The sequence below is a fragment of the Gigantopelta aegis genome, chromosome 15, assembly GCF_016097555.1.
Source record: "Gigantopelta aegis isolate Gae_Host chromosome 15, Gae_host_genome, whole genome shotgun sequence".
NCBI lineage: Eukaryota > Metazoa > Mollusca > Gastropoda > Neomphalida > Peltospiridae > Gigantopelta > Gigantopelta aegis.
In genome coordinates, this window is record NC_054713.1 from 39118230 (window position 1) to 39133097 (window position 14868).

Sequence of the window (14868 nt, forward strand, 5' to 3'; positions counted from 1 at the left end):
CAATCAGTCTTTTGTGTTCACTAACTTTGGTCTGATATTTTGTTCTCAATTGCAGATGTAGTTAGTCATTTGTTTATTCGGCAAATTCTTTATAAAATATTAGAAACTTTTCATTAAAAATAACGAAAGTGGTAGTGTTCATCATTGAAAGTATTTTTCTTGGACGCCAAATTATACAGGTATATACACCGCCTTTACAAGAACGAAACTTTTTATCACCTGGCGATATCGGTGCAATCGATTCATTCGATGAAGAAATAAAAAGGACACAGACATGTTATTCCAATTTAGGGGATCACCTTTATGTTTTTTAGATATCTTGAAATCTTTATTAAAATAATATTAAAACAAGGGGTATGTCTTTTCGCAAAGTCGACCAATACCCAACGATAGGCCTACACGTAGTCCAAGTACTTTGGGGGGGGGGGGGGGCTTCCTCCCTCCTTTAATTTTTACCCAGCGAGAATATTATGTAGGCCTATATTTCCTTCTGCTCTTTTTCCATTTCCCTCAACTTCAAAATATGGTCATAAATTTGATTTTCAGATTATTTTCTAAAAGACAATCCACTGCATCCTTTGTTACTTGTGCTAATTGGATCAGGTTCAGTGTCATTCTGCTCACTGGTGTTATCATCAGATAAGTGTTTGATTCTATGTTCAGTATTATTGTCAACATCTACTGGACTGTATTTATCATATTCATCCAATACAGTTAAAGTTAAAGTTAGAGAACATTGATTTATTAATCATTGGCTATTGGATGTCAAACATTTGGTAATATTGACCTATAGTCTTACTGAGGAAACCTGCTACATTTTCTATTAGTAGCAACAGATGTTTTATATGCACCATCACACAGACAGGATAGCACATACCACAGCCTTTATAATGCCAGTCGTTGTGCACTGGATGGGACGAGAAATAGCCCAATGGCTCCACCGATGGGGATCGATCCCAGACCTACCGCGCATCAAGCGGGCGCTTTACGACTGGACTACGTCCTGCTCATCATCTAACACAGATACTGTTTCTTCCGTTTCCACTGTTCTTAGTCTTGGTCTTCTATTTTGAATTCCAAAATGTGCCTCAAAGAGTAAGCCTACTTCAGGCTCTTGTAAAATTAAAATATACATCTTTAAGGAAAGAAAACCAACTCCTTCTATACAAATGATGTGAAGTGAGTAAAATGAACATATATTATAATAATTTAGTAATTATCACACACATGCACACACGCACATAAACAGTAATAATAATAATAATAAAATTGGTTAAGGGAGAAACAACCTTTCTAGAATTGATCTACTATACCTCCGCATGTTGGTCTCTAGACCAGCTTATGCAATAACATCATGATGTATAATAAAGGTATATAAATGAAATGTTTCTGTTACCATACCGCAATGTGTATGTGGACGACAGTAAATTTGTTTGCAAACGATGGTAAAATAAATAACTAAAAATGTAGTATTGTTACAGATCTATATATTTTTTTTGTAGGAAATGATTTAGTTTTCAGTATTTGGATTATAAATAGAAATAGGAGTGAAAATAGTGGTGTTGATTGTAGTCCACAGAACAAGTAGGCCTAACCGAGTGGTAGACCCATGCAACCCGATACGATCCTAATTTGATCTTTGGTCTAACTTATGAATATTGTATTTAACTTCTGGAAAAGTTGTTGAACTTTATATTATGTAATAATGTATAATCATGTACGTTATAAAAATGTGTGATACTTACATACCATATCGATATATATAGGACTTCTCCCTATGCTTGTAAATGTGTATCAAAGTACTGATGGTATTACTAACGATCTCAACCAATGTTCTCAAGTACAAAATAGTAACCAAACACTATTGTACATACAGATATATGTTTACTTCAAACTGATCTTCATATAAAGAAGATGTCTTCTAAATTCTTCAAAACAAACAGCGCAAACAGCATGTCAACTTTTACTTCTGCGTTGTTTACATGTGACGTCAAACTTTGAGCCACGTTTACTCGGTTTCTGACATCATGCTAATATAGGTGTGAAATAATTATATAATTAGTAGGGTTATCATTTTTGTCCGGTCCAGCCGATATATATACTGTAGATCCTGAAATTAATGCGATCATAATATTAATGCGATAAATGCGAGTTTGTTATTTTCATTAATAATATGACACATTTATTTCTATGTTTTTTTCAGCAATAGTCCAGTGAGCTATGTGTCACATTAGTGGTGCAACGATAGGGTCAAAACCGTATTGCGATATATTGCGATACAACAAACCGTATTGCGATATATTGCGATACAACAAAGCGTATTGCGATATATTGCGATACAACAAACCGTATTGCAGTATGTATTGCGATACAACAAACCGTATTGCAGTATGTATTGCGATATATCTGATATTATTTAAATTTAATATTGATGGATTTTTTTAATGAAGGCAGAAAGGAAACAAATCCAGTTATGTACATTTAACATAATGAAGTAAATAATAAATGAAAGGAATAAAATGTATGAATTTTAACTACAATATATATGTGTATAACGTACGAGTATTCAGTACTGTGTCCAGAAAATTAATAACAAATAACACCGTCGGGATATTTGACAGCTTGAGCTAGCACCAGGGAGCATTTTTGTACTCTACTAGGACCTACCTTTAATTACCAGGAGATTTCCCCCATGTTTTGTCCAGACAAAAATCGTGAAAAAACCCCAAACCAACATTACAATGACAAACATTCCACATACTAGATGGTCACTTATATCGACTTTTATAATATCTCCCAGGCTAAAAAGCATGTAATTTTTCGCCTGCTGCCATTTCATGTCATCGCTAAGTTAAAGTTAACCACATAAACAGACGAGTGGTATGCATGGTTATTTGCACACTTTCGATGTTTTGATTGACAGCCGATAGTCCCGAGTGCACAGCGTGGTACAATTAATAAAATGCTAGATTTTTCATTTGTTTGTCTGTCAAATAAGATACAAGAAAACAATAACGTGTAAAAATCACGATACACTAAACTACCGCATTTCGTATCGAGCTGATGAAACATCACAATATACCAGTATACCGGTTTATCATTGCAGCTCTATGTCACATGTTATTAAAACAAACAAAGATTAAAATTCTAATACATTTATAAAACAACGGGAGTACAGTTCATCATAGGCAATATAGACTAATTGACCAATAGTCCAATGGAGACTAAATAGATTAATTGACGTGTACACAGACATTTTAGTGAGTTGATCTCATTGTAGATGCCTGTATAACTCGGATTTAACTGAAAAGTACACGTGTGCAATTAGGAATTTCAAGTAATATTTCATAGAGTTTGCACTCGTATTAATTTCATGTCGCATTTTAGTCTGCCCACCATCACTAGCATTAATTTAGGGACACGTTAATTTCAGGATCTACAGTATATTTGACAATATCTATTGAGAAAAATGGACCGGGTTTCCTCTCTAAGACTGTACATCAAAATTACCAAAAGTTTGACATTCAATAGCCAATAATTAATAAATCAGTGTGCTCTAGTGGTGTCATTAAACAAAACAAATGTTTTCCGAAAATTCTTATGTCATGCACTGATTAAATTGTTTGATGTCCAGTGACTCATGAATAATAAAACAATGTGCTCTAGTGGTGTCATTAAAAAAAACTAAATTTAACTTGAAGAGAAAACTAGAATAAAAAAAAAAATTATGGCTAAAAACATGTTGACCCACCACAGTAATTTTTACATATCGGGTCACATTTATATTTTCAATCCATACTGGTCGAAATAGATTGAACAATAGGTTTTGTCTCTGTCTGTCTGAGGGGATGGGATGGAGCCCAGTGGTAAAAGCACTCACCTGATGTGCAATTGATCTAGGATCTATCCCTGCCACCAGGGACTTGTATATCAGAGGCCATGGCATGTGCTATCCTGTCTGTGGGATGGTGCATATAAAAGATCCCTTGCTGCTAATGTAATGTAATGTAAAAATGTGTCAGGTTTTCTGTCTAAGACTTTCAAAATTACCAAATGTTTGACATCCAGTAGCCGATGATTAATAAATTATTGTGCTCTAGTGGTGTTGTTAAACAAACTAACCAACTTAATAATCCAGTGGTAAAGTGTGGTCAGTTTGGGATCAATCCCTGTTGGGTCCATTGGCTGTTTCTCATTCCAGCGAGTGCACCATGCAACTGGTATATTAAACGCTCTGATATGTGTCATCCTGTCTGTGGGATGGTGCATGGGAAACTAGCAAGTTTCCTCTCTAAGACTATATATCAAAATTACTAAATGTTTTGACATTCAATAGCTGATGATTAATAAATCAATGTGGTCTACTGGTGTCGTTAAACAAAACAAATTTGAATTCAATATGCCTGTTAAGTGCTAATCTATAACAACAACAGGCAAATTAGTTATGTAATGTTATGTTGAACAGACCAGGCAGCTCACTGTAACACGACATCCCAAACAGGGCCCCGAATCAATAGCTAAAGCTTGGTTGGCATAGCATCCGACATGACGTTACTCATTAACAATTATTATTCCGTTTCTTCAGGACAGAAAGGAAAATCATGGAAACGTATCTCTCCTACCGGAATTTAAACATTGGTCCAGCACAATTTCAACATGGAAGTCAAGTAGATGTGCTCCGATTTTAAAATTGTCCCTGTGATTTGTTAGGTTAATTTTTAAACGACTTTTTTGTGTGATTTCTTTTTGAATTTGCTGTTTGTTTTTCGCCACAGGACCCCGACAGCCTGTATCAGCAACAGCTGTGAAGATCACAAACGAGAATTAATTAACTGTTGGACTCAGTGTTAATTAGTTATCACATCGTTGGTTACTCGAGGTAAGTCAAGTGATTTGTTTTATGCTACTTGGAAGATATATAGCTTCTTGATTTTATTATGATGCAGGAGTTTTGTGTCTCGTTTTACTGCAAATTCTAGGAAAGTATGGAGATGTTCTTGGGATAAGATGACATTAAGATAATTAATGAAGTTAGAATTTTAGATTATGAAGTGAAAAAGAAAGAGCTTTGATTTTTAATTTTTTTTTAGTTTACGTCTCTGAGATTTGAAGTTGCATCTTGTATTTGTAGACCTATTTTTTTACATGAGGTAATACCGGATGGATTATTGTTTTTATTCCATATGGGCGACCTGCAGGATCAAGCTCAGTACATATAACACTTGTCTGATATGCTTAGGTCATAGGATCAAATCCCCTTAGTGGGTTCATTAAATTATTGGTTCCCCTCCTCCCAATTATACTTTTAGATTAATTTTTAACCCAATTTCTAAATTACCTATTAACTAAATATCTCCTGTCCCGAGTTATATCGGAGACCGGACTCGGCATAGACATGTTCGAAACCCTAGTGGTAAATGAGCATGTTAAAATACTTACTTACACTTGTTGGTTTTTTCCCATCCTAACCAGTGCTTCACAACTGGTATATCAAAGGCCATGGTATGTGCTGTGCTATCTGTTGGAAAGTACATATAAAAGATAACATGCTGCTGATAGAGAAATGTGGCAGGTTTTCTCTGAAGACTACGAGTCAGAATTGTAATAGAAATGTTTGACATCCAATAGCTGATGATTAATTAGCCAGTCAGTCTGCTCTAGTGGTGTTGTTAAACAACTAACTTATCTGTGTAATGGAATGTAGCTTAGTGGTGGCATGGGTCACTAATTCTAACAGAAAAAAAAACCCCAGAAAAGAAGAAATGGAAGGTTAATTTTATTTAATGACACTACTGGTCTCAGTGGTGTCGTGGTTACACCATCAGACATACGGCTGGTAGGTACTGGGTTCGCAGCCTGGTATCGGCTCCCACCTAGAACAAGTTTTAAAGACTCAATGGGTAGGTGTAAGACCACTACATCCTCTTATCTCTTACTAACCACTGAATTCTTAAACTCGCCCTGGGTGTGAGCCGTTACTGGGACGCAAACCCAATACCTACCAGCCTTAAGTCCAATGGCTTGACCACTGTACCACCGATGCCGACACCAGTTAAATGTAGCATTAGCTGAAAGGAGAAATAAGCCCATTGATAAGGATCTTTGATAGATCAATGACGACGCATCAGGCCAGCACTTTACCACTGGACAGTGTCCTGCCCCTGCAGGTTTAAGGATTGTTACTTCTTTGTAGACCAAACGTTTGATTCTCTGTCTCAACCAGAGCCCCATAATTGATATGTCAAAGGCTATGGTATGTGCTGCCCCTTTTATGATAAAATTTGTTTCTGTGTTTAAAACAACAGGAAGGAAATGTTTTATTTAACGGTGCACTCGACACATTTTATTTATGGTTATATGACGTCGGACACAGATATTGAGAGAGGAAACCTGCTATCGCCACTTCATGGGCTACTCTTTTCGATTGGCAGCAAGGGATCTTTTATATGCACCATCCCACAGACAGGATAGTACATACCACAGCCTTTGTTACACCAGTTGTAGAGCACTGGCTGGAATGAAAAATAGCCCAATAGGTCCACTGATGGGGATCGATCCTAGACCGACTGCACATCAAGGAAACACTTTACCACTGGGCTACATCCTGCCATTTAAAATACCAGATACATGTAGTTTAAAAAGAAACAAAACAAGGTAGACATAATAATGCTATGTATATTTGACATTGTGTACGTTTTGAACTGAGGTTGTTGTTGGTTTATCTGAGCCCATGCTTACCAAACTTAACACAGGTGTAGGAAGGTGCCAAAAAGTGTGGTGGGAGGGGGCACATGTGCCCCTCTTGCCCACACTTCCTACACCAGTGTTTAATCTAGGGTCGACAACAGTCACTTTTCCCACCCTTGTTTTGGCTTCATACACAATAAATATAACATACATGTATCAATATACTATATTTGATGAATGCTACTTTTTATTTCTTTCATCTTTTAATTCTTAATATTTTGTCTAAAATTATTAAAAATAAAAACATACTGACCTGTAAACAGCGTTGTCTGCTTGTTATAGAATTTTGACAGGGGTCAAGGTAAGTAAACCAATTTTCATTGTAATGTGGCAAAGCATTGTATTAATACTGCTAATTTTGAATTTCAATGGCACTGTCAACGTTTGAATGACTTCATTTTGTATCTCCTAAAAGTAACAATAAACTGGGTGCATGATGTAGCTAATTTTGAATTTCAATGATGTCATCTCCTTAAAATAACAAACTGGCTGCCTCTGGGAAAATTGCTATTGAAAATGTTTTGTTTGAACAATACTAATACACCTGAATGTGTTTGAAGAACATCTTGTAATTAAAAAATTGTACTGTTTACGAGATATATGGATTTCAAGTGAAATTATGGTAGGATATGTTATAGTCATTGTGTACGAAGCGAAAACAAGTGTGCAAAAAGTGACTGTCATCGACTGTTGATTCAGAGCTTTGATGGCATCACATGCATTTAATTTGTATGTATTGCCATGTCGTTAAAGCCTCAAGATGTTAGAGATAAGTATAGTTATAAGTTTTATAAGCTTAGGACCTGTCTTTGGAGAGCTTTTATTATTATTATTATTATTATTATTGTTGTTAAAGTCTTTGACATTTGTTCTAAAATTGCATTATAAATATCAGTGTGTATTTTTTTCAGAATCTGAACAAGATGTCTTCGGTGAAGGTGGCTGTGAGGGTTCGACCCTTCAACAACCGTGAAATCAACCGTGGCTCGGAAAACATCATTTACATGAATGGGAAAACCACCGGTATGTACCGTCCCTCAGCTGTGTCCATTCTTTTCAATGCTGAGCATTCTTTTCTGAGCTATGTGGCAACATGTATCATTTATATTTTAGTCTAGACGAGAAATGTCAAAATATGACCCTAAGGAGCATTTTTGGGTAAAAGTTGGGAACCAAACTGTTTAACATAATTTGGATATGCTGAATCCAAATTTGTCGGTTCCCAAGCTGGATTTTGACTCCTTCACCTTCAAAGTGGCAAAACAAAAATGGCCGCCATATGGTTACTAAAGTAAAATAATGTAATATGTTTGCTTATAAATGAGCATATTTATGATATTGGTAGCTATACCTAAGTAATTTAGTTAAAACAATTGATCTTTGATATTAGTTTGATGTTTTATCAGTAATTTCAAGATGGCCACCATTTGTCTACTAAAACTGTAAATATAACATCTGGGCTTTTAATTCAAGTACTTTTGTTTATTTTAGTTTGCGACAGAGTGAGATAGTGCAATAAAACTGAATTATTGTAAATCATGAAATTAATGCGAGCAAGATATTGTGAAAATGTGTCTGATGCATCAGCACAATAGTTAGTTGATGCATTATATTTTTAACTTAAACCTAGAACAAAAAAGAAACAGCCAAGTGTATTTTATGTCATTAAAAAGTAATCATGTAATTTAATTTCATTTCAACTTATTTTCGTGCTTATATCCAATTAAAGTTAAAGCACACTATCCTGGGCACACACCTCAGCTATCTGAGCTCTCTGTCCAGGACAGTGGGTTAGTTGTTGATTTGTAGTGGTTAGTAATAGAGAAGAGGGTGTAGTGGTCTTACACCTATCCATTGAGTCATTAAAACTCACTCTGGGTGGGAGCCGGTACCGGGCTGCAAACCCTGTACCTACCAGCCTTAATTCCGATGGCTTAACCACGATGCCACCAATGAACAAGATAACACAAACATAAAAGAAATGTATTCTGGACAAGCAAAACGAACAAGGAATTGTTGTTGTTGTTGTTGTTAATACTAGGTAGAAGTTGGTGTACTATGTCAGCTCCACACCTTATGATTGCTGTAGTGCTCTGCATAAAAGGTACAGGAAATTACTACCGACTAAACACAAATGGCTACTGTGGTTTTCTCAAGGCTGACTGTCAAGACAAATGCCAACTACTATTGTTTAATTTATTTGATGTAAAACAACAGCAAATCCTGATAAAACAATTCATCATTTTCTGTTTTGTGGTGTGATCTTTAAAAGTTGCATTTACCAGACGCATTAATAAAAATATGCATTTTAATGTGTACCTGTCCCAACACAATAATATCGTGACACATTATTTTCATGATTTACGGTTACTGTAGTCATATTTTATGGGCAAGCTACAAGCAAAATTAGTGGTGTTCCATTGATCATTTATGAAGAATATAAGCAATTGTCATGGGAAATATTAACTGTAATTATGGAAATGAGTTAAGCTGATGAAGTAAAGGGGAGAGATGTAGCTCAGTGGTACAGCGCTCGCCTGAGGCGTGATCGATCTAGGATGGATTCCTGTCGGTGTCCCCATTGAGCTATGATAAAATATACTAGGGTTCAGGCTTGTTTACAACTTAATGGGTTTTAGCATTAACTTAAAAATAAGCCTTAAACAATTAACTTAAAACAACTTAACTTACCCCTCCCCTCTCCCGATAATTTAATAGGTAATAAGGAAAAAATTGGCAAAATATATAGTGTTCATTTTGTTATTAACAGGACATTCAGAAAATTAAAACCTTGATATTTATATTAGTATTTCCCATTATGGTAAAAACTCTATTATATAATGTTAAAAACATAATTATAATGCACACTATGGGTGCTGCACTGAGTTTAAAAAAAATCATGTAAATAATATGTCATAGGGCTAATACATATATAGAACTTCACATATGTTGTTTTCGCTTCCTGTTTATTGCATGAGTTTATGTTGCACAAGAATATATACATGAGACTGCGTAGTGGCCGAGTGGTATGTTCTTGTGCAAAATAAACTTGTGCAATAAACAGGAAGCGAAAACAACATATGTGAAGTTCTGTATATGTATGATCAATCCTCCTTTCATGGATTTATACTCTTGTGTAATATTTCAAATATAATTTGATGTAATTTGTAAATCAATACATGATGTCAGTAGCAAAAAGACGCTAACTCCAGGAAAAATATAAAGGGAATTCCCCATTTACAAGTTCCGGACCAGATTGCACATACGTGTATATGTAATACGAGATAGATTTTAGAAAGTCGTTTGAAAATGTCATTAACACTATAGTAAGATTGAATAGGTGTGTAATAAAGCAGGGTTAGCTCTGGATGAGCAAAACATTTTACCAAATCATCTTAAAAAATGCTAAATCACGGTTATTTAAAAAAAAAAAACCAATTAGTATATCAAATTTGTTCACCAAACCAAATAAAATTCGTCAATTGTTGCTAAAATTCGCAATTGGCAAATTTAGCAAGGGAAGGGAAGGGAACTATATTAACGTGCCCACATCCTTTCAGTTCAGGCACGCCCACCATGGACTCGGGTTCTGACTTCGCCAGCCTTCGATTCCCTGGCGGGGAATTTGGCGAGTGGCAGAGCTAGTATTGTAAAGATATTTATATCACCTTTGTGTCAGACAGGATTGAAAAGTGCGATCACTTTTAACTGGTGATAGAGGCGTGACGTAGCCCAGTGGTAAAACGCTCGCCTGACGTGCCGTCTGTCAAGGATCAGTTCCCTTCGGTGGGCCTCATTGGGCTATTTCTAGCCAGTGCACCATGACTGGTATATCAGAGGCCGTGGTATATGTGCTATTCTTTCTGTGGTGGTACACATAAAAGACCCCTTGCTACTAATGGAAAAATATACTAGTGCTTTCCTCTCAAAGACTACATGTATATATGTCAGAATAACCAAATTATGTTTCACATCCAGTAGCTGTGGAATGGTGCATGTAAAAGCTCCCTTACTGCTAATAGAAAAATGTAGCTGTGTCTGAGACTACATGTCAGAATTAAAAAAACAATTGTCATCCAATAGCCGATGATTAATAAATCAATGTGCTCTAGTGGTATCATTAAACAAAACAAATTTTCAGTTATAAATACTATTTTTAACAGTTTTAATACTTTAACAGTTGTTTTCTTTATACATATTGTTCATGCAAGTCAAAATTACCAAATATTTGACATTCAATAGCCGATGATTAATAAATCAATGTGCTCTAGTGGTATCATTAAACAAAACAAATTTTAACTTTTAACTGATGCTGGTATACCTTAAAAGTCTCGTCTTTTAATAAAGATGTTAACAATTGACAATACCTGACATGTAGATAACTGAATAATATTCCTAGGCAAATATGTTAATTATTTAAAAACAAAACATCATTAACAATATTTAGTAAAAAAACCTACAATTGTGTTGTGGAAGGGACAGCTGGAATCATAGAATATATCCTTGTGAATATGACAATAAATGGACTGTTTCTGCCAGAGGGTAAAATGGCTATGGCACCATACTCAAATTTTTGGCAGGTTTGATTTTTTTAAGTGAACCTTTTGACAAAATGTATTATTCTTATCATTACGGTATGCTTTTCTTAACCCTAACCCTAAACTGAACCCACTTTCTTTCTACCCCGTGTTGACTGTGGTTGCATTCAATTCCATAGCGCCATAACTACCCAAAAAAACATTTCTGGCAGAAACATTGGTGATATAGACCTAACAGTTCAAATTCTTCATCAGTTCATCTATATTCTAACCAGTTGTGTAACTGAATGTTGGACGGTCAGTGTAAACCTATTATAGCTGATTTCCAACACCAGACAAAATCAATACATTCTATTTTCGTTACGTGCTTATCTGTCCAGTGAGCATTCTTTGTCTGGTTAACATGCCAAACTTGAGTTAGAGGTTTTAATCCTGGAAGACATAATCAATTTTTATTATATTACAAAAAAAGAAGAAGAAAGAATTAAGAATATGTAGCTTTGTCAAAGCAGATACATGCATTTTCTTGAAAGGCACTTGCACTTTTAATGATTGAAGACTTAATCAATTTTCATTACTTTGCAAGAAAACCCCTCCAAAAAAACAACAACCCTTAAATAAATAAAGAACTTACAGCTTTGTCAGGGGCAGATCCATGCTATTTTTTAGCAGTGGGGGTGGGTGGGTGGGTGAGGGTGGGTGAAACCCAGAATGGCTCTTGACTGACTGCCAGTTTAATAATAAATTTGTTATATGGTAGGTTAATTATAGCATCAGTGCTCAGAGAGAATGCACCCCCCGCTAAACACCCCATTTGGATCTGCCACTGTTTATGAAATTGTATTTTAAGGTTTTAATTTTAGAAATAATTTCCTGTACCAGACCTAGCTATTTAAAGGGACATACCCTGGTTTTTAAACACTAAGTTATATTTTTGACTATTAGAGCCGTTTTTGATAACTGAAATCATAGTTTACTTAGATTTTATTGTTTAGATTATCCATTTCTGTACATTCAAAGTGTTTTTGGTCATCCTGGTATTTTTAATATCACAAAATTCATTTCTCATTTTTTAAAAACGCATGTGCATCTGAGAGGTAACAGTTATGGAGTCAAGTTTTAGTCTATTTTTTAAGAGGGTATTTCACCATTTCAAAGTCACAGACTGATGTTTCACTCAATTGTAACTTTATTCAAACGTGTTTCAGGTCTGTAGATTAACTAAAGTTAGCGTTAATTTTCATGTGCTGAAACTGGGGGGCAGGAGGTAGCCGGTAGCCCAGTGGTAAAGCACTCACTTGATGCGCAGTCGGTCTAGGATCAATCCCCATTGGTGGGCCCATTGGGCTATATCTCATTCCAACCAGTGCACCACAACTGGTATATCAGAGGCCATGGTATGTGCTAACCTGACTGTGGGATGGTGCATATAAACGATCCCTTCCTACTAATGGAAAAATGTAGCGGGTTTCCTCTCTAAAACTATTTGTCAAAATAACCAAATGTCCAAAACCTAATAGCTGATAATTAATAAATCAGTGTGCTCTAGTGGTGTTGTTAAACAAAACAAACTTTAACTTTTAACTTTTCATCCAAGACTAGTTCAAGGAGAGTAATTTTAGCATGTAAATTTATATGCTATCAATATGGTAATATTTTAAATGGCTCAAGTTGGAGGAGAAATTAATCGCTCATGTCAATTCTTTTTCACGTAAAAGTCCATAATTATCTCTCTCTTTTTTTATTTCAGCCATCACAAACCCGAAAGTTTCTTCCAAGGACCATGAAATTAAGAGCTTCAATTTTGACTATTCCTACTGGTCTCACACCACGGTAAGTAAATGGAATCAGATTGTTATATTCTTAGACCATTGCTCTCACACCATGGTAAGTAAATGGAATCAGATTGTTATATTCTTAGACAATTGGTCTCACACCATGGTAAGTAAATTGAATCAGATTGCTGTATCCTTAGACAAATGGTCTCACACCACGGTAAGTAAATGGAATCAGATTGCTGTATCCTTGGACAATTTGTCTCACACCTCGGTAAGTAAATGGAATCAGATTGCTGTATTTAGACCACTGGTCTCACACCATGGTAAGTAAATGGAATCAGATTGCTATATTCTTAGACCACTGGTCTCACACCTCAGTAAGTAAATTGAATCTGCTGTATTCTTAAGGTAGCTTTACATATATATTTGTGTTATTAACTTTCCAGAATTATGTTGGTAAATCAGGTGGTGATTAAAATGGAATTTGATGATTTGTGATGGTCATTTGTGTATGGAAAGGATACAATAAGTTCAGCAGGCAAGGTGGGTTTTTTGCATGCAATGTATGATGAATAAGAAAATTGAAAATCATATATGGAATGCTACCTTAAGGTCAAGTGAATGTGATCTGATCTATAGTCCGTCCCACAAGAAACACCTTTTTTTTCATGCTATGAAATTTACTAAAAGTTATTTATTTCTGAGCCGATTGACTTGTAAATTACACACAAAAATAATATTTTTTTGTTATTTTTTATAGAATGATGGGATGGACTATACATGTATCTCAATGCAAACAGACAAATTGTAAAAAAAAACTGAGGTCAAAGTTTCTTATTGCATTTGTAGAAGCATGGTCGAACCCAAAATCCTGTACAGATATTGTTTTGTGAGACCTAACATGCTGGAGATTTTCCCCTAAGAATGTGCACTTCATTTGTTTTTGTTTAGTAACTAGATGGCTGTTAAATCCAATGGTCAAACACTGGACACTTTAATTCAGTACATTTTCCATGTGAAACAAGCTGGCAAACACATTTGGCAGGCAAATTGTGGATAATGACTGTAATTATTTGAACAGATTACTGTATTTAATTTTATATCCGCTGAACATGTGGAATTATTTGAACTGTTCTATAGTTATCAAATTTTCTCTTTGCAAGCTATCAAATTTGTTTTGACCATTGGCTTATCTGTCATAGGAAATTGGGGGTGGGGGGTGGAGGGAAGGGGGCTGTACCTTCTAACCCCACTCGAGGAAGGAAATGTGTGTGTTTTTATTTTTCCTAGTACTCTGTATAAATAAAAATACAGATCTGACCTGTGCACCACATGATAGAGACTTTGCCTTCCTTCACTAGGCTGTGGTATGTACTACCCTGTCTGTGGGATAATGCATATAAAAGATCCCTTGCTGCTAATCGGAACGAGTAGCCCATGAAATGGCGACAGCAGGTTTCCTCTCTCAATATCTGTGTGGTCCTTAACCATATGTCTGACTCCATATGACCGTAAATGAAATGTGTTGAGTGCATCGTTAAATAAAACATTTCCTTCCTTCCTTCCTCGACTAGAGATAAGACTGTGCCCCCCACCCCTCATCCAGATGTTGTGGTTCAAATTTCCAGGGCACTTACAAGAATGCCTGCATGTTATACTTATTTACATATTAAATAATGCACAGTCACTTATTAGTCACTGTTCTAATAATGTTTTTATTCATGAATGTTAAATAGCATACTGGCAACTTGTCTGATGTTGGGGGCCACATCAGAAATTTTGGATGTTCTGCCCTTTGCAAAAAC

At 35.5% G+C, this 14868-nt stretch overlaps 1 protein-coding gene across 11 annotated transcripts in view; it reads left to right on the forward strand.

The window, feature by feature from the left end:
• LOC121390710 (kinesin-like protein unc-104) overlaps positions 1–14868 on the forward strand; it is a 127555-nt gene that overhangs the window by 5985 nt on the left and 106702 nt on the right. For 10 of the 11 annotated variants that reach the window (XM_041522598.1, XM_041522600.1, XM_041522602.1 and 7 more), the window contains exons 2-4: positions 4776–4879; positions 7659–7770; positions 13036–13118. In XM_041522598.1, coding sequence (XP_041378532.1) covers positions 7671–7770; positions 13036–13118 — 183 coding nt within the window. In that variant the 5' untranslated portion in view covers positions 4776–4879; positions 7659–7670. Of the gene's footprint in view, positions 1–4740; positions 4880–7658; positions 7771–13035; positions 13119–14868 lie in introns of those variants that run through there. The other variant, XM_041522599.1, reaches the window with a different exon arrangement.